The 27,423-nt window shown below is 48.6% G+C and overlaps 2 protein-coding genes across 3 annotated transcripts in view; one reads left to right on the top strand and one right to left on the bottom strand.

Annotated features, from left to right (window-relative positions):
• The window catches only part of Ift140 (intraflagellar transport 140), a 77,176-nt gene that overhangs the window by 17,834 nt on the left and 31,919 nt on the right, over window positions 1–27,423 (bottom strand). The gene's annotated exons all lie outside the window — the stretch shown is intronic.
• On the top strand, window positions 243–26,057 carry Tmem204 (transmembrane protein 204). Its single transcript, XM_032914330.1, has 3 exons — window positions 243–1,193; window positions 11,565–11,720; window positions 25,276–26,057. The coding sequence occupies exons 1-3, from the start codon at window positions 914–916 to the stop codon at window positions 25,518–25,520; spliced, it is 681 nt and encodes a 226-aa protein (XP_032770221.1). The 5' UTR covers window positions 243–913; the 3' UTR covers window positions 25,521–26,057.

The raw sequence follows: 27,423 nt of genomic DNA, 5'->3' as shown, positions 1-27,423 counted from the left end.
GACGATTCCTATGGGACAGGAAGGTGGGGAGGGCAGCCAGGGGTGGGCCGGAGCAGCCTCTGAAGTCTCCCCAGGCCTCCCATCAGGAAGCACATCCTGTTAGTGTCTGGCTCTGCGGCAGGGCCGCTATTTGTTGCAGTTGGCTACGCCCTCCTGCTCACCAAAAACAGCCTCAAAAACAACCATTTCCTCTCTGCTGAGAGGCAGGGAAACGCGAGCTCACACACACACGCGCACGCGCGCGCGCGCGCGCACACACACACACACACACACACACACACACACACACACACACACACACACACGTCTCCTTGTGGCAGGCACTCTGCTTTTCAGGACCTGCCACTTGTGGCAGAGGTACCCAGACAGGATAGGCAGCATAGAGGTGGCCAAACCCACACTGCTTCCACAACCCTGCTCTCCCTCAGACGGGCTCCCACAGCCCGTTCTCAAGAGTGACCCAGCTGATTCCCACGCTGTGCCTGCCTCCTGAGCTACTGTTGGTTTTCTCCTGCCGTAGGCAAGAAGCACTGTGGACACAGCCTCCCTGGCCTCTGTTCCAAAGAAGACGGCCCACTTACAACTCTGGATTCTCGCTGGTGCAGCTGGTGCCCCAGATTTCTCCCTGGAATGGGTCTTGGGGAGACCAGCTTCAGCACAGGCTCGTCCCTCCTCCAGGCTCAAGAGGGAGGATAAGCCAGGGCTGTGAGTAGCTCACTTGGACCTGTCCCATGGGCTTCTCCCCGTACCTCCGACCTCCTCATGTGCCTGGCTGGAGCTGCTCCATAGCTTCCCAAGGATGAGTGGTGATGTTCTCTAGCTACCCCGAGCAGCATCTTGGCTTTCTCTGGATGCACAGCGGCTGACTGGGACTTGGGACTTTCTCCGAGATAGACAGTACTGGCGGTCAAATATGACTGTCCAGAAGCTTGTGGCCACCGCTGTGCTGGTGGCCCTGGTCTCCCTCATCCTCAACAATGCAGCGGCCTTTACCCCCAATTGGGTGTACCAGACACTGGAGGATGGACGAAAGCGGAGCGTGGGGCTGTGGAAGTCCTGCTGGCTGGTGGACAGGGGTAAGGGAGGCACAAGCCCTGGGACTCGGACTGGGCAGGTGGACACCCACGACTGTGAGGTGCTAGGATGGGGCTCTGAATCAGCAGGTTTCCAGGAGTCCCGAGGCACCGTCAAACGTAAGTCTTCTTATTTTTCTGTCACCTTCCAATGGTTAGGTGAGGGGAAGTTGTGCCCATGCTGTGAGTGGTGGCAGAGACCCTGAGCCTTCTGCCCACCCTGAAAAGCTACAGAATTCCACTGCTGAGCCTAGACTGCCCGTCGCTTCCTTCACAGGGAAGATGGGGATCCTAATCAAATCGAGTAGTTTTCCCTTGGTTAAAGAGAAATTCACCAATGAGTAAAACAACAAGTGTGAGACGCGTTTTGTCCTAACTGCTGAGGGGGTCAGGGCCTTTCAGACAGTGCAGGAGACTCTGGCTGGGAGGTCTGGGAGACCAGAGGAGGCACATGGCAGCAAAGGACAGAGTGTTACCTCCCCCACCCCATGGTGGCCTTTTCCTTTCCCAGCTCTCTCGTTCTGGGTCTATACACTACCCTGGGAGTTGGGAACGTCATAGCAAGCAGGTTTGAGAGTACAAGAAGGGTCACATAAATATGAAGATGCTACCTAAAAGACACATCTGTTGACATGTGGTTCTTTCCTGGTAATGGCCCCCTAAAACAATCAAGAGTCTGCCTAACAAGTGCCTAGTCTCCTACAAACTGCCTTGGAGGCTTTAGGTCAGATGGCGGCTGTCAGAAGATGATGCTGATCTTTAGAAAGCATGAGACGTGGGTGGACATCTCAGTGTGAAGGGGACTTCCTGGAAATCCTGAGCGACGTGCCCTGCAACCACAGTCCTGTTCCTGACCAACAGAGGCCTTGCAGACCAGGCAGGAGGACACCATCCCTCCATCCCCACCCCATGAGCAGAGGCACCCAAGCTTACAATGGGACAGCTCAGCCTTTTACCTTAGGCTTGGACAGGCAAGGGGGCCCTTATTAAGAAGATCAAAGATGAATGAACATCAGAGAGCCAACTGTCTTGTGGGAGGTCAAACATCTGAACTTGGGTCTCTGTGATGTGTCAGTGGAGAGAGCTCTCCCTGTGCATCCTATGATCATTCTGGCTAATGAACGAGGAAAGCTAGTAACCTCGAGGCTCCCCTAAGCTTCTCACGTGGGCTGTGGCTTTGGCCAGACCTGGAAGCCTCAGGTCTTCTGGAGTGGGGTCAGGTGTAGGCAGGAGCTCTTGCCTAGCACCTCTCACTAGGCTCTGAGGACAACCAATTCCAGACCTGGCCCATTCTAGACCGAAAAGTTTCTGAACAGCTCCACCATCCCTCACAATACGTGCACACTCCTGCTTCATTTCCCTGCTTCTGGAGCTACAGAAGGTCAGCCCGGGAACATCTTGTGCAGACGTCTGTTCTTCCCACTCTCCAATTTCTGAGGCCAGGCCAACAGAACCAACAGGGCCTCTATGACTTCCTTCCTGCCCACATCCATGGGCTCCTGCCCTGAGTACCCCTCATCTCCCCTCTTACCTATGTCTGAGGTGCCCACTACAAGTCAGCTGCTCTGCATAAGATCCCTAGACAATTTCAAAATAGTTTCCTAAGCTGGGACGGTGGTGGATGACTGTAATCCTAGCACTCGGGTGCTGACCCAGGCCAGCCTGGGCCACACAGTGAGACCCGTCTCAAAAGGAGAAAGAAAAATCCTCTTGTAATTAACATGGCATTTGTAGGTAGTGATCCTCAGTGAATCTGAGCAGCGACTGTTGTTCAAACAACAGAGAACCCAGAGATGCTTCTTGATAATAAGTAACAGGATAAAATTTTGGAAAACAGACGGGATGGGCAATTCTGGTTGCTAGCACATTCTAGCACACATTGAGACTGAAATGCAATAGAACAAAGCAGCCATAAGTCAGCACTTCCTAAGGGAAGCTGGTCCCTAACCCCCTGGCTTGCGGTAGGGCTGTCTGGCTGTGTGCCCAGGAGCTTGGAGGGAGGGCTGCTGCTGGTCTCTTCCTCTCATCTGCTCCTCTCCGTGAGCTTTGCTCCCATTTGTGCCGACCACTCTATCTCAGCTCACACACTTGCTCTCAGACAGAGACAACAGTGACTACAGAGCCAGTGATGCCTAATGCCCCCACCCATGTGCACCTAGATCCCAGCCTGCAAGACCGTCTGTTACCTGCTACCATCTAAAGTCAGACCTGTGCTCAGCCTTCAGACTCTCATGCAGGGCTCTACCATCTAACTCCAGTGATGTTAGAAATCAACCCTTTGAAGAGGGGCAGCTGCTCAAATTCTGCCATCCGGACAGATGGCACTGGGGAAACATCCTTCATGCCTGAGCAATGACACGTTACAAAGCCCTCCAGTGCACATCATGGGCAAACCAGTCTGTGGCACACATGACCATGTGGTTTGCTCACAATTTCGTTATGAGAAGGGGCATAGGGTATTGGGGAAAGACATAAAAGGGGATAAAAGGACAGGCCACCTTTATCCTTTGCAGACATCACAGGGGTGGCCATGTCACCTCCTGCTTTGAGCCGAGAGTTCTTGCTTGTAGAACACGCAGAGTTAGAATCACTCTGTGCTTTTTGGCTGCAAACATCCATGGGACGCCTGAGATGCAGACTGAGCACACGGGCCATTTCATGACATGCTGAATTCTGGGCTAAGGGCTCTGTGCTCCCAGAAGTCTTGAGAGCACTGGAGAGGAACGTAGTATGTCCAGGTCACATGGGGGTCTCCCTGAGAGGATCATGGGGATTTTTCTACCAGTTAGCCATTCTGTTATGTGGTGCCTGGGGCTTTATTACTGACCAGGAGCTCCCTTCCTTCAGAGAAACTGGGCCAGGGTTAGTCTCACTGCTCACTTTCTCTGGTTCCCTTCCTACAGCTGTGTTCTCGGTCAGGGTCTGCAGGCTTTGTCTGAACTTAGGCTGCATGTGAACAATGAACATAAGGTTGAACCCTGGCCCAGCTCAGCTGGACCTCCATGCTACCCAGGGAGATCCCTCAACTGCTGCTCCTAGGCAGCCCACAAGCATCTCCACACACCCGTATACCATGCTGGACATCAAGACAGGCTGGCTGGCTGGACACCTGACAGACAGACTGTTGGCTTAGGTATTGTTATGCCATGTCCTGAGACATCTTAGTTTGTGCACACAGGCAAGTACAACAGTGACATGCCATATGGTGGCCCTGTGGCTGGAGGTTAGTGGCACGGAAGAGAGTGCTTCTTTCTCATAGGGAGGGGCTCTGCAGCACTCTGTGATTCAAGAGGCTCTAATTCAGGCCGAGTGAGTGACTCTGCAGAGCCGGTCATGGGGTAGAACTCAACCTGTCAAGAAGACAGGAGTGAGGAAGACAACAGGAGAGGACAGAGGACAGGATGGGCCGGCAGTCTGTCTGCACTCTTCCTAGCTCTGTGAGCCAGTCTTTTGGTCTCACTGCATGGATTATGCAGACCCCCATGCAAGCCACTTGGGTTTTCTCCCTCCAAACAGCTCTGTCGTTTATTCAGCTCCCTTCCCAGCCTTCGAGGTGAAGTTTAGGATGTGTACTGTGCTGTGCCCTGTTAGCATTCAGCATCACATGTCCACGCCTTCCCAATTCTACTCTGCTTTACAGCAGCAGAGTCTCTGGGTTATATTAGGTCACAGCTTCTTTTTTTTGTTTGTTTGTTTGTTTGTTTGTTTTTTCTTTTTTTTAGAGCTGGGGATCGAACCCAGGGCCTTGCGCTCGCTAGGCGAGCGCTCTACTGCTGAGCTAAATCCCCAACCCCCAGGTCACAGCTTCTTAAACTGCCAGTCATGTTCCCAAAGGGCATGTCATGGGGGGGACATCACCAGAAATCAGGCAATCGTAAAGGTTTCTGGATCAACAATATTATAAACGTTCAACAATGTTCAAAATTGATTCAGAATCAAATGGCTAATGAATCTAAAGTATTCAGGGCAGGGCTCACCTGCGTTGTTCTGAATACTTCACCACAGCCTTGGCCCTGAGCTCACAATGTGTGCACGTGGCACTCTGTCATGCTTTGTGCTCTCATGACACAGTGTGAGGGCTGCTGCCTCAAACACCTCAGCTCTGATCTGAAACTTGGGACAGTATGAAGGGCTGTGCTTTCACTACTAAGTTTCTTGGTCCTACAGAAACATAATTGTTTAGTAACAAGTAAAGATTTTAAGTATTTTTCCTACCATCAATGTATTAAATTGGTCTACCTTTATTATTATCATTATCATTATCATTATCATTATCATTATCATTATTATTATTATTATTATTATTATTATTATTAATTTTTTCCTTTCTGAGACCGGTCTTGGCCAGTCTGGAGCTTGCTATGTAGACCAAATGAGGCTCAAACTCGGAGAGCTGGCCAGCCTCCTCAGCTGGAATGCTGGGGTGAAGGGTGTGCACTGCTCACTGCCTGTTTTTCCTCTCTTATAATGTTTGATTTGAGGTTCATTAAAACATCATTAAAAGAAATTACTATTTGGGATTCAGACAGACTTTTTAACAGTTTCTGAAACTGATTTAACTATACCTCTGCCATCTCACACGTATATGCCCATGTGACACACCCACATGGCGGCTCCCAACTGTAACTCCGGTTCCAGGACATCTGCAGGCAAAATGCTGATGCACATGACCTAAGAATACATATGTCATTACTATGAAATAAAAATGTGGGGTTATCAAGATGGCGGAGTAGGTAAAGGCATTAAGACCAAGGCTGACAACCTGACGTTGATCCCTGAACCCCACAAGTTACAAGGAGAGAATCAGACCCTGAAAGTTGTCCTCTGATCTCTACACACCCTCTGTGAAATGCACATTTTTCTAAACCCGATAAATAAATTAATGTAAGCAAATAAAAAGCTTATGAAATCAAATTCTGAAAACTGGAGGTGCTCTACATCCCTATAGTACAAATATTTAACCGAGATTCGATTCTTTATCAAGCACATTCACCTCATTAGCATGCAGTTTGCTTTTGTCTTTAATAAATGGTAGAATTACATATATATCAAAATTACTTTTAAAATGTATTTATGATTTATTGTCAGTAAATTCTTGGCTTGTATTCCTATTTTACCTACCTATATACCTCAGATATGTAAAACATTTCTTATGCAAGAAGTAGTTGTAAGATCAGGGATGGTGGGACACACCATTAATCTCAGTACTTGGGATCTCTGGGAGTTCAAGGCTAGCCTGAACTCTAGGCCAGCCAGTGTTATAGAGAATAACCCTGTCTACATACATACATACATACATACATACATACATACATACATACACACACACACACACACACACACACACACGTCAGGTGGTGGTGTGACACATCTTTAATCCCAGCACTCAGGAGGCAGACAGATTTCTATCTGTCTGTCAGGAGGCTGTTCAGGACTACAGAGCCAAATCTAGGACAACCAGGGCTACACAGAGAAACCCTGTCTTGAAAAGACAAAACAAAAATAATAAATAAAAATTTAAAATTTAAGGGGCTGGGGATTTGGCTCAGTGGTAGAGCGCTTGCCTCGCAAGCACAAGGTCCTGGGTTCGGTCCCCAGCTCAAAAAAAAAAAAAATTTAAAATTTAAGAAGCTGTGTCATGGGCTGGGAAGGTGGCTTGGTGGTTAAGAGCACTTGCTGCTCCTCCAGAGGATCTGGGATTGATTTCCAGAACCATGTGATGATGCACACCTCCTGTAACTCCAGGACCTGGAGAATCACATGCCCTTTTCTGGTCTCTGTGGGTACCAGGCACATACATGGTGCACAGATATACATGTGGGCAGACACTTACATACATAAAATAATAAATTAAGAAAAGAAGCCCTAGGCTGGAGAGATGGCTCAGCGGTTAAGAGCACTGACTGCTGAGTTCAATTCCCAGCAACCACATGGTGGCTTTTTTTTTTTTTGTCTGAAAAAAAAAAAAAAATAAACCTTTTTTTTTTTTTAAAAAAAAAAAAAAAAGAAGAAGCCCTGATATATAGAGTAAAAATAACTACACAACGGCTAGGGAGCTGGCTTGGAGGAATCAGAGTTCAGAGCCCCAGCACCATGTAAATACCAGGTGGGTGTGGTGGCCAACCTGTAGTTCAAATGCTCAGGGCTCAGAGACAGAGGAGTAGGGTGGATAGCTATGTGAGTGCTTGGTTCAAGAGAAGAGACCTCAGTATACAAGATGGAAAGTGATCAAGGAGTACTTCATGTCAACCTCTGGTCTCTTTTTTTTTTTTTTTTCGGAGCTGGGGACTGAACCCAGGGCCTTACGCTTGCTAGGCAAGCGCTCTACCACTGAGCTAAATCCCCAACCCCCAACCTCTGGTCTCTTAACACATGTACATACAGATACAACCACGCCCTGCACCTACATGCTTCAACACGTGTGAACATGCACACACCCCACATATATGTAATATATATTATAAATATAATGCATGGGCTGGAGAGATGGCTCAGCGGTTAAGAGCACGGACTGCTCTTCCAGAGGATCTGAGCTCAATTCCCAGCAACCATGTGGTGGCTCACAACCATCTGTAATGCAGATCTGATGTCCTCTTCTGGTGTGTCTGAAGAAAGTGATAGTGTACTCACATACATAAAATAAATAAATAAATCTTTTATATGTATATATATTTAGAAAAATAAATATAATGCAAAATAAATAACAAGAAAAAGCTCAGCCACATCAAAAATTCTAGGATACAGACATCGGAGCATTGCGAAGAATGTAGGTTGATGCAGGTAGTCAGAGGGAGCTTGTGGAGCACACACTGTCTGCCAAGTGGCTGAGCCTCCTGCTGTGTGTGGTTATGAACACTGGTCTGAACTGCTACCAAAGCCATCAGGTCCTCAGCAGCCCCAAGCCTCACAAAGTCACACCATTCTGGAGTCCCACAGCTCGGGGAGCATTTCAGCTGCCTCTGGCACCCCCAGTCCCTTTGTCACTCTTCCTCCCTCTACATCTTTCTAGAGTCCAAGAGCACACCCGCTATTTTAAGCTGAGCCTATCCCTGGAGGGATATGCCTGCTTCTTTCCTACCAGGAATCTTAAGTTTCTGGACCCTAGTTCATCTCGTCCCTTATTACATTTTTTAGATTTATTCTTATGAGCATGCACACTCATGCATGTATGGAGACACATGCATGCCATGGTGCACGTGTGGAGACTAGAGGTCGACTTTTATGGGTAGGTTTTCTTCTTCCACCTTTATGTGGGTTCTGGGTATCAAATTCAGGACATCAGGCTTTTGTGTCAATTGAGTTCACCTGCTGATCAATGCTGCTGGCCCTACCTACCTCATACCCCTTTAAAGCAGCTGTGATAGGGTCTTTAATGATCTGCACTCTGGTTGTCATAACTAAGGACTAAAGAACATAAATTTGCAGTCATCAGAAGCAGAGCCCACTGGAGGCTTTGCTGTGGGCAAAGCAGGAGAAACTACTACTAAAGTGCCCAGCCTGGAAAGGATCCAGTCAGTGGGAACTGCTGATCTAGCAGTGCCTTTCTGGTGGGCCACCAGATCCAGGGGCTGCTTGAATTGTCCAGTAAGCTTAAGGTCGTGTACAGCCACAGGACTCTTCATACATGCAGACGGTATACAAGATTCACTGGGATTTAATCTGCTTGTGCCACCCCCACATTGGAGGTGGCAAGTTGGAAAAGCCTGGGATCTAAAGGGGTCCTCGAGTTCTAAGTGACAGGAGAGTTCTCCGCAGAGGAAGTAGCTTAAAACACAATGGGCAGGACAGGCTGACCTTTGGTGGCAGGAAGTGGCACAAAACTTCTGGAGGACTCTGGGACTCTACAGCCTAAATATAAACACGATCCTGTGAGGAGCATGAATCAGACACCATCCAGTGTGAAGATGAGGTAGGGCACACAGGGGCCTAGGCAGAGATGACAGTCACATGGCAGAGAATCCCAAGAGCAAGTCTGTGGTCAGTTCATGTGACAAGATGACTTCTTTCAAGTTGCCATAACGGTCTGAGCAAGCACTGAGGGAAAAGGGACGCAACCTCATGGCTGCCGGTCTGGGTTCTAGATAAGTTTTTAGCACCATCTCACACACTTACTGGCCAGCACATGTCCTTCACCTGTGTGGAGGTTGACTGCTGGATAAAGTCAGCTTCTAAGAACAGAGAAGAGCACAGAAGTCTCTGTCCATTTGGATGAGACAGACTTCCCCTCTCATTCTAGCCTCCAGGCCTGTATGGTCTCAGAGGCCTTACCTAGGTAGTCACCTACGAGATTGGGTCATTAGAGGTGGGGAAACAGGAGACTTGAGAATCTGCCTTTGCTGTGTAATGCGGGGAACCTGGGAGGGTGGGGTTTCGGGGATGGGTTGGAGGGGACAGCAGAGGGACAGAGAGACAGTGAGGTGCCCATAGGCCTGGAGCAGAGGTGCATATCGTGTGCTCAGACACATGAACCCACATGAGATGAGAGGAAAGGCAGACACCAAGCCTGAGAGCTTCAAGCTATTTTGTAAATTGTTACTGCATTCAACGAACATTTAGGTCAAACCAAACAGAGCTGCCAATATTGGCAGTGATGGTTCGAAGTCACCTTCTAGTCATTTAAAAGCCCTCTGAGGTGAGGCGGCCTGCCCCTGCATTGGGACAGATCTTCAGGTCTCTGTAAGTGGGGCCTTTCTTGCTGGCTCACACAAAAGAGGCTGCCTAACCTGTGAGGAGAGGGCCGGCCTCCATCCCTTCCCTGCCCTCAGAGGAGGACAGTCCAACACTAACCCTGGAAGCAGGTTCTTCTTCAGGGATCCTGGAAGGCTGTGCCTTTTTGTGTTCAGTTCTTGTGTTTGTGTTGATGACATCTGTTATAAGTCAATTCTGAAAAGCAGTCTTTCAAACCTGGCAAGAGTTGCCTCCAGTCCTCCAGGCCTGCTTTGACTTACTTGCAAAAGCCTGTGAATCAGAACTTCCCAGTTACTGCTAGGTAGACCACAGGACATGGCAACAGGAACAAGGCTGAGCCCTGGCATGCGCTCCTGCTGTGCCCATCCTCTGGTTTCCAGCAGTCTCCACTGACAGATCTGCTGCTGACCTGGGCAACCTGGCCAGTTAAAGTCAGCATTCGGTGTACCGCCATTTTTGGGGTGACATTTCATTTGAGGGAGAAACAAATTTCTGGGCCAGAAGCTCTCCGTCTACAGTTCACTTACAACACTCTGACTTGTCTATCTGCTGAGAATGGGGTGTGGGGCAGGGAGAAAAGACAGGGAGGCAGGCACAGGTTGGAACAGCACTCTGGCTGCTGTGAGAGCGAAGGACTAGGAGATACATGGGATGGGAGCGTGGGTTCAGCAGACTCGGGTCTGGCTCCTGCTCTATCCATTGCTGGTAGAGAGGCCCAGTCTTTTGCTCATACGAGGGAGAGGTAAGACTAGTGAGTTTCAAGCTGGGTATGGTGCTCCAGGCCTTCAAGCTCAGCACTCAGGAGGCAGAGGCAGGGGATCTGTGAACATTCAAGGCCAGCTTGGTCTATATAGTGAGTAGCCAGGGGTAAGTAGAGAGATCCTGTGGCAACCAAACCAAACCAAACCAAACCAAACCAAACCAGAAAAAAACAAACAAACAAAAAAAAAACAAAACAAAAAACCAACTAACAAACAAAAAACCCAAAGCAAAAACCACTGTTGAGTTCTTGGGTGTCTGACTGGCTGAGGACAGACAGCAGCTAAGGACCCATTGAGTTTATCACTAAGCAAGAAGCCCTGTTGACAGGACTTCCCCTTCTAGCTTCAATTATAACATAGCACCTGAGTGAAAAAGGAACATTTGTCCCATCAAGACCCAAACCAGGGGATGAGGAGATGGCCCAATGAGTAAAGTGTTTGCTGTGCAAGATCGGAGTGTGGATCTATGGCACCTACAGTAAGCCTGAGTGTAGTAGAGGGAGCCTGTAACCCAGCACTGGGGATGCAGAGACAGGAGGATGCCAGGAGTCCCGTGGCTAGCCAATCTAGCCAGAATGGTGAGATATAGAATCAGTGAGACCTATCTTACTGATAAGGTGGAGAACAATAGAGAAGACACGTGATCTCTGGCTTCCATGTGCACACACATAAGCAGGTCTAACACCCCCTCCCACCCCATACATGGTATACACATACATATACCAATGCACACACAAACACTCAAATCGCAGAGCAGAATTCCAGCCTAGGTAGGATGTGACTGCTGCCATTAAGCTAGGGGGTCCTTAAGTGACTGGTGAGAGGACAGGAGGATAGCATGAAGACTCCGGAGTGGGTAAGGTGCTCGCAGAAAGTTCTGTTCAGAGAAGACACTGGCTGTCTGTATTGCTTTTTCAAAGGTCCAATAGAGACCCATAAAGGAAGTGGCTGTCACTGAAATCAAGTGTGGGCCCAGACTGACTTGGCTCTTCCCTAAGTGACTCACATATTGACCACCTGCCTTCTCTTCTTTTGACCCCAGTACAGTTTGACATGATGCGTGCCTGCAACCTGGTGGCCACAGCCGCACTTGCTGTGGGTCAGATCACCTTCATCCTCGGGCTGACAGGCCTGCCCCTGATGTCACCAGAGTCCCAGTGCTGGGAGGAGGCAATGGCGGCTGCATTCCAGCTGGCAAGTAAGTACCCAGGGCAGCCAGAGAAGCCACACTGTGGCCCCATAAAGCTGGCAGACCTGCTGGGCCCTTCTGCTGTTATGGTGGGAGGGTACCTACCCCAGGGCCTTGGGTGGCTTGAGACCTGGTCACAGGTTCTAGCACACTGAAGTAAGGTGTTCTGTTTTCTGAGTCTACAGAATCCGCATTTACCCTTCTGTATGTCAGCATGCCCCTGATGCCAATCTGATGAAGCATCTGGGGAATAGTTGGCTTACGCTGGGCAGAGATGGGAGACAGCCTTAGCCTAGGCCCAGCCTGCCCAGCTTAAAGCCACAACAGAAAGTAGGGCTTAGGGCTTCCTGGGGCCTGACCTGGGCTCAGCACAAATCCTTGCTCATGATCAGTGAGAAGCTCATGTAAGCCTGTTACACACGGTCTGAGTGAACAGTAGAAGGCTAACCATGCACACATACGTTGCTCCCATCCTGGCTGTAACACAGATGCCGACCATAACCTGACTATGCACGACACTGGGTCATCAGAGAGCAGAGCTGCTTCAGCCATCCATCTATCTCGTGGTCTGGGGTTCCTTGTGTAAGATTTGATAGGACAGAAGCAAATTTACTGTTTGTTATTTTTGCTTGTTTGTTTGCTTTCAGTCAGGATCTCACTATGCTGCCCTGGCTGGCCTGGAACCCATTACATAAACTAGGCTGGTCTTAGACCTAGAGATCTATCTGCCTCTGCCTCTTGAGTGCTGGGATTAAAGGCAATGTGCCACCATGCCTGGCTGAAATTTTGCTGCTTTTAAGGATGAGTGGTATCACCACCAGAAATGATCACAGAATTGTGGAAGGGTTAGACTGGCATTAGAAGTCACGGCAGGTGTCTGACCATGACCCACCACCACCTCAGTGACTGGGATCCCACAGCTCCATCCTTTGGGCTCAGAACTGTTAGGATCATGAACACCTAGAAGTTCAAGCTTCTTGCAGCTCACAGAGGATGTCAGCTGTGTGGTCTTAGACAGAAATGAGAAGCACACAGGTGCACATGAGCAGGGCGCAGGAATTCTTTAGTCCGCCTTTCCTTTTTGGGCTAGAATGCCAGCCATTCCTGGGGCCGGTGCCCACTCCTGACAGGGGAAACAGCAGGAAGTCTGAAGTGAATCGGTCTAGGAATAACAGAGATCCTGGGCCTTTATCTTCCTTGAGAAACGGTTTCCAGAATGAGGCTGACTGGTATTTATGTGCTAGAGAACGCCTGGGGGGAGTCAGGAAACCCTGCTACCCTGAATGCTAAGAATAGTGTGGTGGAATGGTCCTGGGAAAGTCACTTCCCTGGAGCCAGTCAGAGGCAGGAAGGAGTGGGGGTGGAGGTTTGGGAAGGTTGTGAGGTCTCTGTGGAAGGACCCAGGGCTCAGTGGCAGGGGAGCTGGAACTGTAGTCCAGCTCTACCGGTGTGAATGTGGGCCAATCACTGAGCCAGCTGCAGTTTACCTGGCTGCAATACGAGAGTGTCTCTGTGACTCCCACTGGATACGAGACACGCAGATGTGACTGGGGGGGTCACTCCTGCCCCCTTTCTGCCTTCATCACTGGGAGTACAACATGGTCATGTTTAGAAAAGGTTTGCACTTTGCCCTCTATTGCTCAGACAGAAAGCAAACAGTTCTTCCCACTGAAGTGATGGCCTCTACCATCTGACTCCATCCTCAAGAAGGAAATGGAAGATTTTGAAAACGTCATAGGAAAAGCTGAGTTTTAAAAAGACGTGGTGCTAGGAATGCATGCCTCCAATCCCGGCACTCTCGGGGCAGAGGTAGGCAGATCTCTGTGAGTTCAAGGCCAGCCTGGTCTATAGAATGAGTCCCGGGTCTGCCAGCACTACATGGTGAGACCCTGTCTAAACCACCTCCCTCCCCAAAAATAACAAAGACATCTTAGTTCCTTTGTTGTTTCATTTTCTTCTCAATAGTTCCCGACTGAAGAAGTAACTACTTACTTCTAGTATGAGAATCAATCTCATTGCTGCCTCTCTTACACTGACAGCCTAGAGGCTCGCTCTTGGAGTCGTTAGAACTTATGTGTGCCACGTCCAAATACTCACTGAAGAAAACTCAAACTGAGGAAAACTTCCATTACTTGAAATTCAGTTGTCCTTGGCAGTCTTGGAAGGAATTTATCAAGGGCCTCCAGAAGGAGTTCTGGGTTAACGCACTTCTACTTTGAATATTTCAAGGCCAGCACAACCTCTGGAAAGGTTAGACCATCTCTGTCCAAAAACTCCCCAACAGCTGGAGGCCAGCGGAAAAAGCCAGAGCAGCAAGGGCGGTGGCCCCTGGGGCAGTTTGGGAAGCTTCTCATGCCTCCCAGGCTGCCTTGTCCCTTTGGCATCTGACTATCACCCTAACGGGTCTGTTTTGCCCAAAAAGGAAATGCATTTGGCCTGTTTAGACTGTTTCATTGACAAACAGTACAGAGAGCAGCTATGTGCCTTTCTTCTATCACACTGCTAATTTTAGAGCTGGGATTTTTCCTGTGCTTGGGTCTGTTTTAAAGCCAGGGAGAGACTGTGGGGCGCCAGGATGTCCTGTCACAGGACGAGGAAACGCCTGCTATTACCTGTTGTCAAGCGAACCCAAGTCCCAGTGCTGGGGTGAGGTGGGTGGGCAGCGGGAAAGAAGATGCTAATGAAGAGAGGAGCGTCTGTGGAACTGACTGAGGAGGCTGAGAAACCCTGGAAACCAGCAGAAGCAACAAACTAAGGGGTGGCAGACTCCCCGTCTGGTCTGCCTGTGCTCTCACGTGCTGTTCACGTGCTCTAGATCTCTGGGCACCAGTATCACGGTCAGCACAACCCTGGGTTAGTAAAGGGACCATCCCTCCCCCCAGCAAGAACTGCAGCTCTGAGGGACCCTGCTTAGCACCATCAGGGACTGCCATAGCAAGCTGCTGTTCTCACAGGCTGTCAGCTGTCTTGTGTGGTTTTACCCTGATAGATTCCACCAATGGCATTTCCAATGTCTGCTAAGGACTTTCTAAGTCTAATTTTGCTTTACCTGGAAGCTGGAAAGGTTCCTTTGTGACCCTTATCCCGTGTGCCCTCAACACTGTCTGCTCACTCAAACTCCACACTTCCCCTGTGAGAGCAGCGGTGTATCTGTCAGGGAGCCAGGTCCCAAGACAGATGTGCCCACAAAAGTCCTGGGGAGACAAGCAGTGGGGGTGGCTCTGGCGGTGTCTCTGCCTCTGCCAGGCAGTTCCACATGGGCTCTCTGCTCTGTCTGCTTTCTTCTCTTCCTTGGCTCTCTGCGGTAACTAGCACAGCACAGGCTTAAAGACCAGGCTTCCCCACGGCCTCCTCCCCAAGGCCCAGTAGTGTAACGATCAGCTGACTGTCAGACCACGCAGATACGGCATACAGAAGGGCCCCGTGCAGAGCACCTGCGTGCTCACATCTCCAGCAGGAGGGTCTGTAATGAGAAGCTGGCCTGAGCATTTGGTTCTGAGTGTTAGGTCTGAGTGCGGTCTTTTGGCCTCCCCATACAAGTCCACGCTCTGGAAGGGGCTGTGCACAGCTCCCACTCTGCTCTGTATGTCCTTTCTACTTCCTGTCTCTATTTCTCCTCTTCTCTTTGCTGCATCCCTTTTTTTAAAAAATGGTGCTAAAACGAGCTTAGGTTTCCCACACGCTAGCAAGCACTTTACCACTGAGCTAGACCCCCAACCCCTTTTCCTTTATTATGTAGCTCAGATTGGCCTGAAACTTACCATGTAGCACAGGTAGAGGGAAAGCAGCCCTGACTATGTGAGGGCAAGCGCTCTGTAAAAGGAATGAGCTTGGGTGGCACCAAGCAGCGTGAGGAGCAGGGGTGGGCTCACAGCTCTGCCTAGGAGGTGCTTCAGCCCTACATGGATGGTGAGGACTTCGAATCCTTCAGGTCCCAGTACACACCTGAAATGTACCCACGTCTGCACGTCCGAAGGGCAATTCCTCTGCCATCAGTACAGCCTGCTGCCTAAGGAGGGCACTATACACAGGGTCAGGCTGGTGAGGTCATCACTATACCTTAGCTATGCCTGTGTGTCACTACTGATCCATGCAAGGGCTCATGGCATCCTCCCTGTGGAGTGCCAGGCTTAGAAAGTTCTACAGTTTGTTCTGGGAGCCAGAGAGACGGGAGCTGGAGATCTTGGAAAAGTGAATGTGGAATCTTGAAGACCATGCTTCTTATCTGAATTTTCCTGTAAAAGCTCCTCTTCCACACCCATTAGCATTATAGTTCATATAACCCATTTCCAAATCTCTTTGGACAATAGCTGTATATAGCCAACAAACAAACCAATCAAACAAACAGCAAACAAAATGTCCCAAGCACGGCATAAGGCACTGATTTGTCTTCTCCAACACCCAGGGATATCCTGGGAAATGGAGGGCTGTATAAGCTATTTCAAAACTAATTACTTTATTCAAAGCTGCCTTCATGGTAGAATCTAAGCCTGTCTCTTCTCCAACGTGTGTGTGTGTGTGTGTGTGTGTGTGTGTGTGTGTGTGTGTGTGTGTGTGTGTGTGTGTGTGTGTGTATGTGTGTATGTATATGTATATATATGTATATGTATGTATGTATGTGTAATGTGTATGTGTTGTACTAGGCCCAGAGCTTTGGGCATGTAAGACAAGCACTTTACCACTAAGTTACACTCTCAGCCATTAAAAAAGGTAAAACAATTTTTTTCTACTTCACATGGATGGAATCATGTTAGGGGGCCCAGGCTGGCCTAGATCTCTCACAGTTGCTCAGAACTCACTAGATAGTCCAGGCTGTCTTCAAACTGGAGGTCTTCCTGGCCCTTGCTCCTAAGTGGTTCCTACAGCACTACACCCAACCTCAGTCTTCTCTTGTTGTGAAGTTTAGGTTGGTTTTCAGTTTGCTGTGAAACTTAGGTTAGCGTCAAACTCACAATTCACCTGCGTCCCCTCCTGAGTGCTGGGTTACCTGCATGCTCCATTGTACCTGGCGAATACACTTCCTTTTAAGGATGCTCACCAGCGAGCCCAGGTCTTGTGTGATAAGGTTTTGCTTCTTTGAAGCTGGTGTCTGCACTTGCCCAGTTCTCACTGCCCGCACCCTGACTTCTGCAGCTCAGACTTTGCAAAGCCCGTTTCGTTTACAAAGCGTTACAAGACAAGTCATGCTCTATTAGCCAGTGGATGTTAACATCACCAGGACGACTTTCAACACTGGGCTCTGAGGTGTTCTTTATCTCTTGGCTTAGCCAAGTTCTGAACCTGGTCAAATATTGTCCGAGGTCAGGCATGGTGGCACACACCTTTAATCCCAGCAAGTGGGAGGCAGAGGCAGGCAGAACTCTGTACCTGGGCTACAGAGCAAGTTCTGGGTTAAGACTCTGTCTCTTTCCCCTACCCCTTCCCCCAAACTACAGAGCTTCTCCTGAGTCATGAATAACGGTTTCTTTCATCCTTTCCTAGCAATTGTAATGTTCCTTCCTCCTCCTCCTCCTCCTCCTCCTCCTCCTCCTCCTCCTCCTCCTCCTCCTCCTCCTCCTCCTCCTCCTCCTCCTCCTCCTCTTCTTCTTCTTCTTCTTCTTCTTCTTCTTCTTCTTTTTTTTTTGGAACTGGGGACCCGAACCCAGGGCCTTGCACTTGCTAGGCAAGCACTCTACCACTGAGCTAAATCCCCAACCCCATGTTTCTTCTTTTAATGGCAAGACTTAACAGCAAAGTGCTTTTGATTAGACTTTGCTTGGTCGGGGTGAGTTCCTTTTCTGTCTCCTTGGTCTGGACCTCAAGCATTACCTGCATCTTAGGTATACCTCATGTCTCCTCCCCTTCTTCCTTACCCAACTGAGCCATTTGGGAGCTTTAGAAGAATTGCTCCTCGATGCTCCAGATCCTTCTTCTAGAAAGAACCATTTGGATAAAAAAAAAAACCAGGCTCATGTCAGGTACTGCTGGGTCTCTTAACACAAGGGACTGAACACTCGGGACGGAAGAGGCAGAAGCCTGGCTTGCTCATCTTCCCTCATTGGATACACATGCTGGACACGCCAAGGCCGGCGGTGTCCGCAACTGACCGTTTGTCAGCATGTACCTTAGCCAGCCATGCTCCCTCTAAAGCACCGGCACTTTGCTTACTCAATTGCAGGGGAGCACCAGAGGTCAGCCCCAGTGTCTTTCCTCTGATGCCACCTGTGTGTATGTTTGATAGTCATTCCAAAAGGAAGACCTTGTGACAGAAGCTTAGGCCCCAGGAAGAAGGCAGGAAGGAAGAAAGAGAGGAAAGGGACGCTCTCCACTGTGCTGGAATTCACACCGCCCTCCGCTGGCCAGCGCACAGGAAGAGGCTGTTTGCTTTGGCAACAGGACTTCATAGAGATGGAACTGATTCCATGTGCAGAACAGAGCACTTGCTGAAGCACTTCCCTTTGGTAGATTTCTGGACAGGCTGATTACATCACTGAGAATTTGGGGAGAGAAGTCTTCAGGGGAAAGGACACCGAGGAGAAAGGGGTGCTGAAAGTGCAGAGGCCCCACAAGTAGAGACTAGCTTTACCTCAGAGTAATGTCTGTAGCACAGTATGCTGAGCCAGCTGACTCAGGGGCCTTCCCACAAGGGACAGGGCTCAGGTGGCGGTGCAGCGAATTCATGGAGCTTCACGTCTCTGCTTTCCCATGCTTTATTTGCTTTTGATCAATGACACTAAGTAAAGGGGTGATTTCTCCTTATCATCTTAGTCTGTAATATCTTATCTGTTGGTTCGGGGCAGGACTTGGATGGCAGCCAACTGCTGGAGCTGGAGGACGCTAATAGCTATGCCTGTTACGATGTATCAGGTCCCCTCTTTGTAGGACATGTGTTCCTGGGCTGGCCTTGGTACACCTAGGTCCCTTGCTGAGATTCCCTATAGGGATCCATATTGGGAAAGGACAAACTACTCCATTTCCTCTTTCTATATGTGTTCTAATGTGGTCTAGGCTGATTAACAATAGATCTAAAGTTCAAACTGATCAATACACAGAACGAGTGATGTGTGAAACCTTTGCTTTCATTTTTTTTGAGAGAGGGTCTCTCTATGTAGCCCAGGCTGGCCTGGAGCTCAACTTCCTATCTCTGCCTCTCTAGCTCCAGGGCTGTAGGTGCATGCCACACATCAGTATCTAGGAGGAGACTTTATTAAACAGTTATTTTTTCCCTAGACTTTCTACTTTTTTTTTTTAATATGAAAAAGCAAGTAAGGTGCAGCCTCTGACTTGCACTCCAGTGAGCAGAGAGACACATAGAACTCATCCAGTCCAGCCCCAGGCCACATGCTGCTGGTTTCCGTGACTACTGATAAAACAGGAAAAGCTGTCTAGCTTGCTTTTCCTTTGTAAAGTGTCTATCAGTCAGGTTCCATGTTTATATATGTGTGGGTGGATGTGTGTGTATGCCACATGTATGTGTTAGTGTGGGGTGTGCGCCTGTGCCTGTGTGTGGAGGCCTGAGGTCTACATTCGTTGTCTTTCCTCACCATTCACCTTTACTTCTGAGACAGGGTCTCTCAGTGAACCTGAAGCTCTCAGTTCAGCTAAACTGGCTGTCCAATGAGCGTCAGGATCTCCCTGCCTCCTCCCACCACCCCACTGAGGTGGGTTACACATGCACCACTGTGCTGAACTTTATTCATTCATTCACTCACCCATTCACTTTGTCTTTTGAGATTGGGTTTCTCTGTGTATCCCCGGCTGATTTGGAACTCACTCTGTAGACCAGGCTGGCCTTGAACTCAGATTCACCTGCTTCTGCCTCCCAAGTGCTGGGATTAAAGCCATGCGCCACCACTGCCCAGCTTTTTGTTTTGTTTTGTTTTTTTTTTTTTTTTTTTTTTTTCAGAGCTGGGGACCGAACCCAGGGCCTTGCGCTTGCTAGCAAGTGCTCTACCACTGAGCTAAATCCCCAACCCCCAGCTTTTTTGTTTTAAACATGGGTTTTGTGGGGCATCTTAACTTACATTCTCATACTTGTATTGGCAGTTTTTGGCCAACTGAGCCATCTACCCAGCCAAGATCTACTCTACAGTCTTTATCTTCCAACTTACATTTTCAGGGCACAGAGGGCTCTACCGGTCTTTTATGCACATGTCAACTTACATCTCTTATCAACAGCATGAGTGTGCTTTCATCTTCTCTGGTGCTCCTAGAAGTGGATACATTTTCGGAAACCTTAGTTTGTGAGCATAATAAATAGCATAGCTAGTCCTGGAAAGGTCTAGATCCCTTTGATAGAGCTGTAAGGTCACCATCCTGGAACAAATCATTAGCCACCTGTGAGCTCCAGTGCTAATACCTTGGTCCTGGGGACTCTCAGCCGGTGGTGGCTTCAGCCTTATGAGACTAATTCTAATCAGCTTTAAGATCAAAGTAGCTGGGCAAAGGTGGCACAGGACTCTAATTCCAGCACTCAGGAGGCAGAGGCAGGCAGATCTCTTGAGTTTAAGGCCAGTCTGGTCTATGAGCAAGTGCCAGCTTAGCCAGGGCTACACAGAGAACCCTGTTTCAAAAAAACAAAAACAGAAACAAAACCCTGCAAGGTACCAGTTCCATCCTGGCCTTTACTCAGCCAGGGGCAGCAGGGTTACTAAAGAGCTTAGGTGAGCATTCCCTTTCCTTCTTTTCCACAGCCCCACACTAGCCTATTTTGTTTGCCATTTGCTGTGGTTTGCCTGGAATCACTTACTTAGCAAGTAGTTACTGACCGTCTTTGGTATCTGGAGTATCCTTGGTAACCTTGGATTCTGGGATGATAGACGTGAGAGACAGAAACAAAAGGAGGAGACCAAGACTGTAAGATAACCAAGGGATGGACACAACACTCAACTAAATCCCTCCTGACCACGAAGCACCAGGGCAAGGGGAGGCCGAGGGTGTTAGGGAAAGAGTTGTCGGGACAAGTGGGACCGCCAAGCTGAGGAGCAAAGTCATAGCTAAGGTGTCGGGAAGCCAGCGAGTATTTTATGCATGGGGAAGACCTAAGCTTTGCTTGGTGACAACTGAAGTGGGGCTGTGCATCTGATGCACTGATGTCCTCTGCAGAGTCAGCCAGCACTCAGAACACGGAGCCATGGAGCAGGTCACTTGCTACAAGTCTAGCAGCAGAAAGGGCTTGTTCCTGCAGAATCTATAGTTGTCCCTCAATCTGTCGACACATTTCATCGTTACTCACGGATACGGAGGAGTTAAAGCAGGCATGGCTCCTATATGTGTGACAAACTGACCACAAAGACCCTTCCCACAGGTGACCCTTCTCCTGCACTGGTCTAGAACATCAGACTTTCCTGACAGTTTTAGAGCCAGGGTGTTTTCCAGAGATGCAGCCGAGCCTATGTTTGAACTGTTGGGAGGGACTGTCTGTATGTGCTCTTGTGATGTCCTCCTGGGTCACTACATCTGAGACTCTCATCCTTTCTCTTTGATGAAATGCTGTCCATGCTGGGCTGTCCCCTAGGGGCCCCCTTTGGAGGAGACTGATTTGAATCCTGACTACATGAGTTTCATGTTATAACACTCCTAGGAGTGCAGCCGTGAGCCCAGGGCCATACCACACTGTTCCTGCAAGGCCTTGATGATTAAAGCAGGTCTCTCCACCCTGCACTTGCCAACACTTGCTGTTTTTTCCCTTGCTAACTTTCCTAGTCATATGAATGCATATTAGTCCTGACCAGAAGGTTCACTCAAAAAAATTTTTTTAAATCAAAACAGGTTTCTAGAGAAGACTTTTTTTTTTTTAAGTCAACCAGTCTAACCAAAAGGGTTAGACTAGGATGTGGTGACCTATACCTTTAATCACAGCACTTCAGAGACAGCCTGATCAACACAGTAAGTTCCAGAACAGCAAGGACTACACAGAGATACCGTGTCTCAAAAACAAAACCAAAAACATGCCCTCTGAACCCCCACTCCCCAAAAGAAGGAATTCTTTAAAACATACTTTTAAACATTATTAAATTGTGTGTATATGTGTGTGTCTGCACACTTATGAGGGCAGGTACCGAAGGGTTGAGAAGAGAGTACGGGACCCCTTGGGGATAGAGTGGCATAGAGTGGCAGGCACGTGTAAGCTACCCAGCATGGATGCTGAAAACCAAACTCAGGTCAGTCCTCTTTGACAGCAGTATGCACCCTGGGTCATCCAGCCATCTCTCCAGCCCCAAGGAAACCTCTCGTAATGGGTTACCCTCACTCTCTCCCTTCTTACGCATCAGTGATGCAAACCAACCCCAAGTCAAACAAAGGGACTGAGTGAGCATTTGACCCAGCTGGATAGTTCACCCTGAGGCTATGGGAGTCAGTTAATTCATCTGTTCCATTCTGATGAAGGATATCATGGATGTAAAAGTGGGGTCATTGAACAAAATGTTAAAATTTTGTGCATATGTGTAGTAAAAACATGTATGTCCACATGTATGTGCGGGTACACATGCCTGTGTATGTACAGGCTAGAGATTGAACTTGGGTATCTTTATTGTTCTCTACCTTTTTTTGTTTTTGTAAAAATATTCTGTGTGTATGTATGATGTGTTTTGGAGTGTGCATGTCCCAGCATAAGCGTGGCATTCATGGAGGTCAGAGGTCAACCTTGTGGCGCTGATTCTCTCTTTCCACGCTTATGTGGCTTCTGGGGACTGAATTCCAGTTGTCAGGTTATATCACTGAGAGCGAGTGTCTACCTGCTGAGCCATCTCACTGATCTCCATCTTATTTTCTGGAGAATGAAGGATCTCTCATTGAACCAGAGTTGCCCTTTAGGTTAGCCTGGTTGGCTAGTGTGTGCTTCTCTTCTTCCCCAGGGTTCACCTGTCTCTGTCCCCTCACAGTTTCAGGCTTGTACTGCCATGCCTGGTTATTATATGGGATCTGGGAATCTGAATTAAGGTCCTAATGTTTGCACAGCAAGCGTTTACCCACCTCTCTAGCCCTCTCGACTTTTAAGTGTGTTTCTTAGCATGCACAGACAGAAAGGGAAGCTTGGGAAGAGGAGAGCAGGACACTTGGTAGCAGCTGGCTCCTGCTGATTGGGCACGTTTCTTCCTACCTGCCTACCCTGTTGGCATATTTCTTTCTGCTTGCTTTTGCTTCCTTAGGCTTTATATTCTTCCTTGTTTATTATTTATCGTTTCAGAAGACATAAACTGGAAACCTCTATACTCAGTCTGCCTCAATTCCAATCTCTTCTCTGTCTCAAAACAAGCATGAAGAAATTCCTTTGGCTAGCTGGGCATGGTGGCACATGCCTTTAATCCCAGAAGTTGGGAGGAAGAGGCAGGCCCCTGAGTTCCAGGGAGGAACCTAGAGAAACCCTGCAAAAAATCAAAACCAAGGCTGGAGAGGTGGCCAGTGGTTAAGAGCACCGACTGCTCTTCCAGAGGTCCTGAGTTCAAATCCAGCAACCACATGGTGGCTCACCCACCCGTAATGGAAATGCCCTCTTCTGGTGTGTCTGAAACAGCTCAAAACCAAATAAAAATAAATAAATAAATCTTTAAAAAAATCAAAACCAAAAAAAAACCACAACAAAAAAGAAAGACAAAACCAGAAATTCCTTTGGTTGGTAAACATGTTCAGAGATATGTGAACAAGAGAACACAATGTATTTCTACATTCCTTACACAAAACACCAGCTTTACTCTACAAATGTGAATGTCTACAGCAGGAAGCTGGTAAAATATGCAACTACATGTGTGTGTGTGTGTGTGTGTGTGTGTGTGTGTGTGTGTGTGTGTGTGTGTCCTAGAACTTGTTCATTAACCAGGCCTTGAACACGGAGAGTCACCTACCTCTACCTCTCTACTCCTGAGTGCTGGGATTAAGGATGCGGGTCACAACAGCGATCTTGGAATGCTAATAGTATTTAACAGTACTTTCATGTATGATATTTTCATGAGTGAAAATTCCCACAGAATACTACAATGAACATGGACATGAGATTTAACAGCTTAGGACAAGATTGAGGAGAGCAAACTTTTCTGGTCTCCTCCTGGAAGGTCCAATGAGGATGATTCAAAGCCACCACGTTTTAGAGAAAAGTCAGAGCTGTTGTCCCCCTCCTTCTAGTCTTTGTCTCTCTGTCCCCATCATCATTCCTGTTTCTCTTGATAATGCTCTTTGCTTTGGGACCACACAGGGGCATCGTGACTAGGAAAGTGGTGGTGGTTTTCTGAGTGAGTGGAACATTCTAAACAGACCTGCAGGTGCCAATATGCAGGGGTATAGAGGACTGCAGCTCCAGGAGGGGATGTGGATGAACCTGAGGAGGGTGTGTTTCATGGGAGAGTCTGGTGCTCTGCGTATGAGAAAGAAGGTAGACAGTTGGAGGAGGGAGCTGCTGGGTAAGGAGTAGGCTTGGTCTGTGTCTTCCTCCCTCCCCCATGCTTCTGTTTCTGCTCTGCCCTTTTCACCTTGATACCACAGCTGAGCTAGGCCTCTAACCTCCCAGCCTGGTGAGTCCCTGCAGCTCTCTTCCAGGGCCAGCCTCTGGGCAGCAGCATGGCATGGCCTCTCCTCATCAGACCGGCAAGTCTCCCAGGGCTGCCTTCTCTGCCGAGCAGCTGTGTCCTCACAGCCTAGTTGGTTGACAGAGTCTGGGCAGAAACCAAGATTTTCCCATTACTTATAACAGGAAACTAACAAGATCGAGCCCTTGTCATTCCTTAAGAAAGGAAGTAGTGAGTACTAGACCTGGTGCAGTACTCAGGAGGATGAAGCAGTTGACGATCCAGAGTTTAGGGCAGCCTGGGCTACACAGTGAGAGCTAGTCATGAAAAGCAAGTGGACAAACAGCAATCAAGACAGTCGGACCACTGGTAGCTCCCGAGTCACCACTCCTGCCCTGCATGGTGTCGGGTTATGAAGAGGAGGAGGGAAGGCCCAGGAGAGCAGCAGCAGCACAGGCAAGTAGGGCGGCGAGAGGGAAATGCTCTTGAGACTCGAAAGGAAACCAAACATTACCAAAACCAAACCCGCGCCAGGCCCCAGCCTGGCCCTGCTTGCCCAGAGTGTGGGCTCTAAGTTGCCTTGATAGGAGAGGGGACCTCTGCTCCCTCTGGCAGCAGAGCCATGGGTATGGAAACTCTCCAGCAGGGATTTAAACCAGCGGATGACAGTCTGTTACTACATAAAATTTAAGAAATGTCTATTTGTTTTGGCTTCAAATTAATTAAGGATTTATAAAAATCAGAGGTAATTGAACTCGCTTTAAGAAAATGATGAGTAGTTCTGGCTGGAGCTAGGAAGGCTGCCTACCAGGTATGGGGAATGTAGACAGCCATATTTACTCAAGAACAGGCATGATGCACAGAAGTTGACAGGACAGGCCCCTCTACTGTTTCTCCACCTGTAGCCACCCAGATCAAAGCCTGGCTGTCACCTCCAGGTACAAAGACTGCAAGAGATAAGCAGGCGGACACACAGTAGCTCCGTGTTCTCCTAGGACAGTATTGAAGCACAGGGTACAGCCTGACTCCTTGGGGCTCCTGCTCAGATCCGAACTTCTTAACCGCTTTTCTCCTTCCTGCAGGCTTTGTGCTGGTCATTGGACTGGTGACCTTCTACAGAATTGGCCCTTACACCAACTTATCTTGGTCTTGCTACCTGAACATTGGTGCCTGCCTTCTGGCCACCCTGGCGGCTGCGATGCTCATCTGGAACATTCTTCACCGGAGGGAGGACTGCATGGCACCCCGGGTGATCGTCATCAGCCGTTCTCTCACGGCACGGTTCCGCCGTGGCTTGGATAATGACTATGTGGAGTCTCCATGCTGAGAGCACCCTCATGGGGACTTTCTCTATGAATAGCCGCTATACCGCCGTAGTCTAGAAACCGGTAGACTGCTCCAGGCTCTGCTTGTGCAGAGGTGTGGGGCAAGTCTAGGCTACCTATATATACATATGTATGATACTCATGTACATTTATTATGTTACATATGAATATATTATGTGTCTCTATGTCCAGTTGTCACCCTACTTCTGACACGATCTTCCTTGGCCAGCATAGCATGGCTTTACGTCATGCAAGTTTCAAAGGTGGAGACTAGAAGCTGAGGCACGGAAGGAGGCAGTGTGGGCATCTTGCTCTACACCTCCGCTTGGGGTTAATTTATTCTGCATCTACTAGGATGGTTCCCCAGTTACTTTTACAAAGCAGAACATCCAGGAATCTTTTCATGAAGGTCTGACAATCCTTGAATAAAGCAGACCTTAGAACAGGTGGTACCGGTTTCATGCCAGAGTCAGGTTAAGAGCGTACGTTTTACTCCTGATTTTTGTCTAAGTTAAAATAAACACAAGCCTCTAAACTGACTCTAAAACTTGTGTTTTATCCATCCTATCTCCACTCTTTTCTGAGACTTTTTTTTTTTTTTTGTGGGATGACCTTAAAAAGGGCTAAGGGCCGCTAAGGAACTGAGGAGGCACATACCCTAAGTCATGGTTGGTGCAACCCTGAAGTCCCGCACCCTGAAAACTGCCCTGTCATAGCAGAGCGACAGGTGGAACCCATTAGCTTTTCTCATAGACGCTTTCTTCCTCTCTCCAGCTAGGGTGTGACAGGCTACCAGACACCTCCTGAGGCCATGCTGCTTTTAGACAGTCTGGATCCCAGTCTGTGGCTTCCCAGGAGGTATATATGATCAGCACTTGAGGTGTTAAAAATGGTCCACAGAACCCAGGGCTGCCTGACCACATCTGTGATGGAGGTCCTGGAGCACCCTTGCTAGACAGCTCCCTGGGACGCTGCACTGCTTGATCCTGGCCACCAGGAGGCAGGAATCACTGCTGGCATAGGCAGCAAGAGGAAGCTGCCACTACCAGTACATGACGGTCAGGAGTGACAGGCCCTCCTCTGGCTGCCTCTCCTAGTAAATGGCAAACTTTGTTACGTCCAGCCTTCTAGTGACTCATGTTGATCAGTTTACATTCTGAAGCCTGTCCTAGGCCAGGGCTTTGTCTTTAGTCAGAATAAACAGTGGAACAGATTGGTGCTTTAAACAACAAAGATACTGATAACGACGTGAGCATTTACAGATTGGCCATATGCGACATGCTCAGCACGCTTTGAAACAAGTAGGCCCAGGTCCACGGTACGCATACAGATTCAAGAATTCAGCTGTGCCTTCCCCTCACTGTCTCTAAGACAATTTTATTTTTAGTTGTACACTAATACTATATGTGTGCCTGAACACATTAATTAATATGTGTATATGTCTATCTGAGGTACACTAAAGGGGCCATGCACTCTGCTTTAGGTTGTGGCCGTGTCCACAGTAAATGAAAGTGATCCAGGAAAGGGCGGCCTTGCTAGTTACCTCTGAGCTAAATGTCCACATGGCCAGTGTGGGGAGAAAACCCTCCCAACTGTAATAAACAGCTCTGGCTGTTCCGAGACTCTCTATGCACACCAGGCTGAACTCAGACTCGGAGAGCTCTGCGCTCCTCTGCCTCCTGAGTGCTGGGAATAAAGGCGTGTGCCACTTTGCCTGCCAACCTTCCCTTTCTCATAGTATAACTCCGTATTTTATTTTACTTTTTTAGATGAAAATTTGTCAAATGCTCATGCTAGGATTTTTCCAAATTGTCTCAGGAGTGGAGAAAGTACTTGCAGATGGCCCGTACTGATTTCTTTTTTAAGATGGGGTCTTAATCGGCATCACGGACTGGCCTGGAATTC

The sequence above is a fragment of the Rattus rattus genome, chromosome 9, assembly GCF_011064425.1.
Source record: "Rattus rattus isolate New Zealand chromosome 9, Rrattus_CSIRO_v1, whole genome shotgun sequence".
NCBI lineage: Eukaryota > Metazoa > Chordata > Mammalia > Rodentia > Muridae > Rattus > Rattus rattus.
The sequence above is the reverse complement of the archived record's forward strand: the minus strand, read 5'-3'. Positions and strand labels throughout refer to the sequence as shown.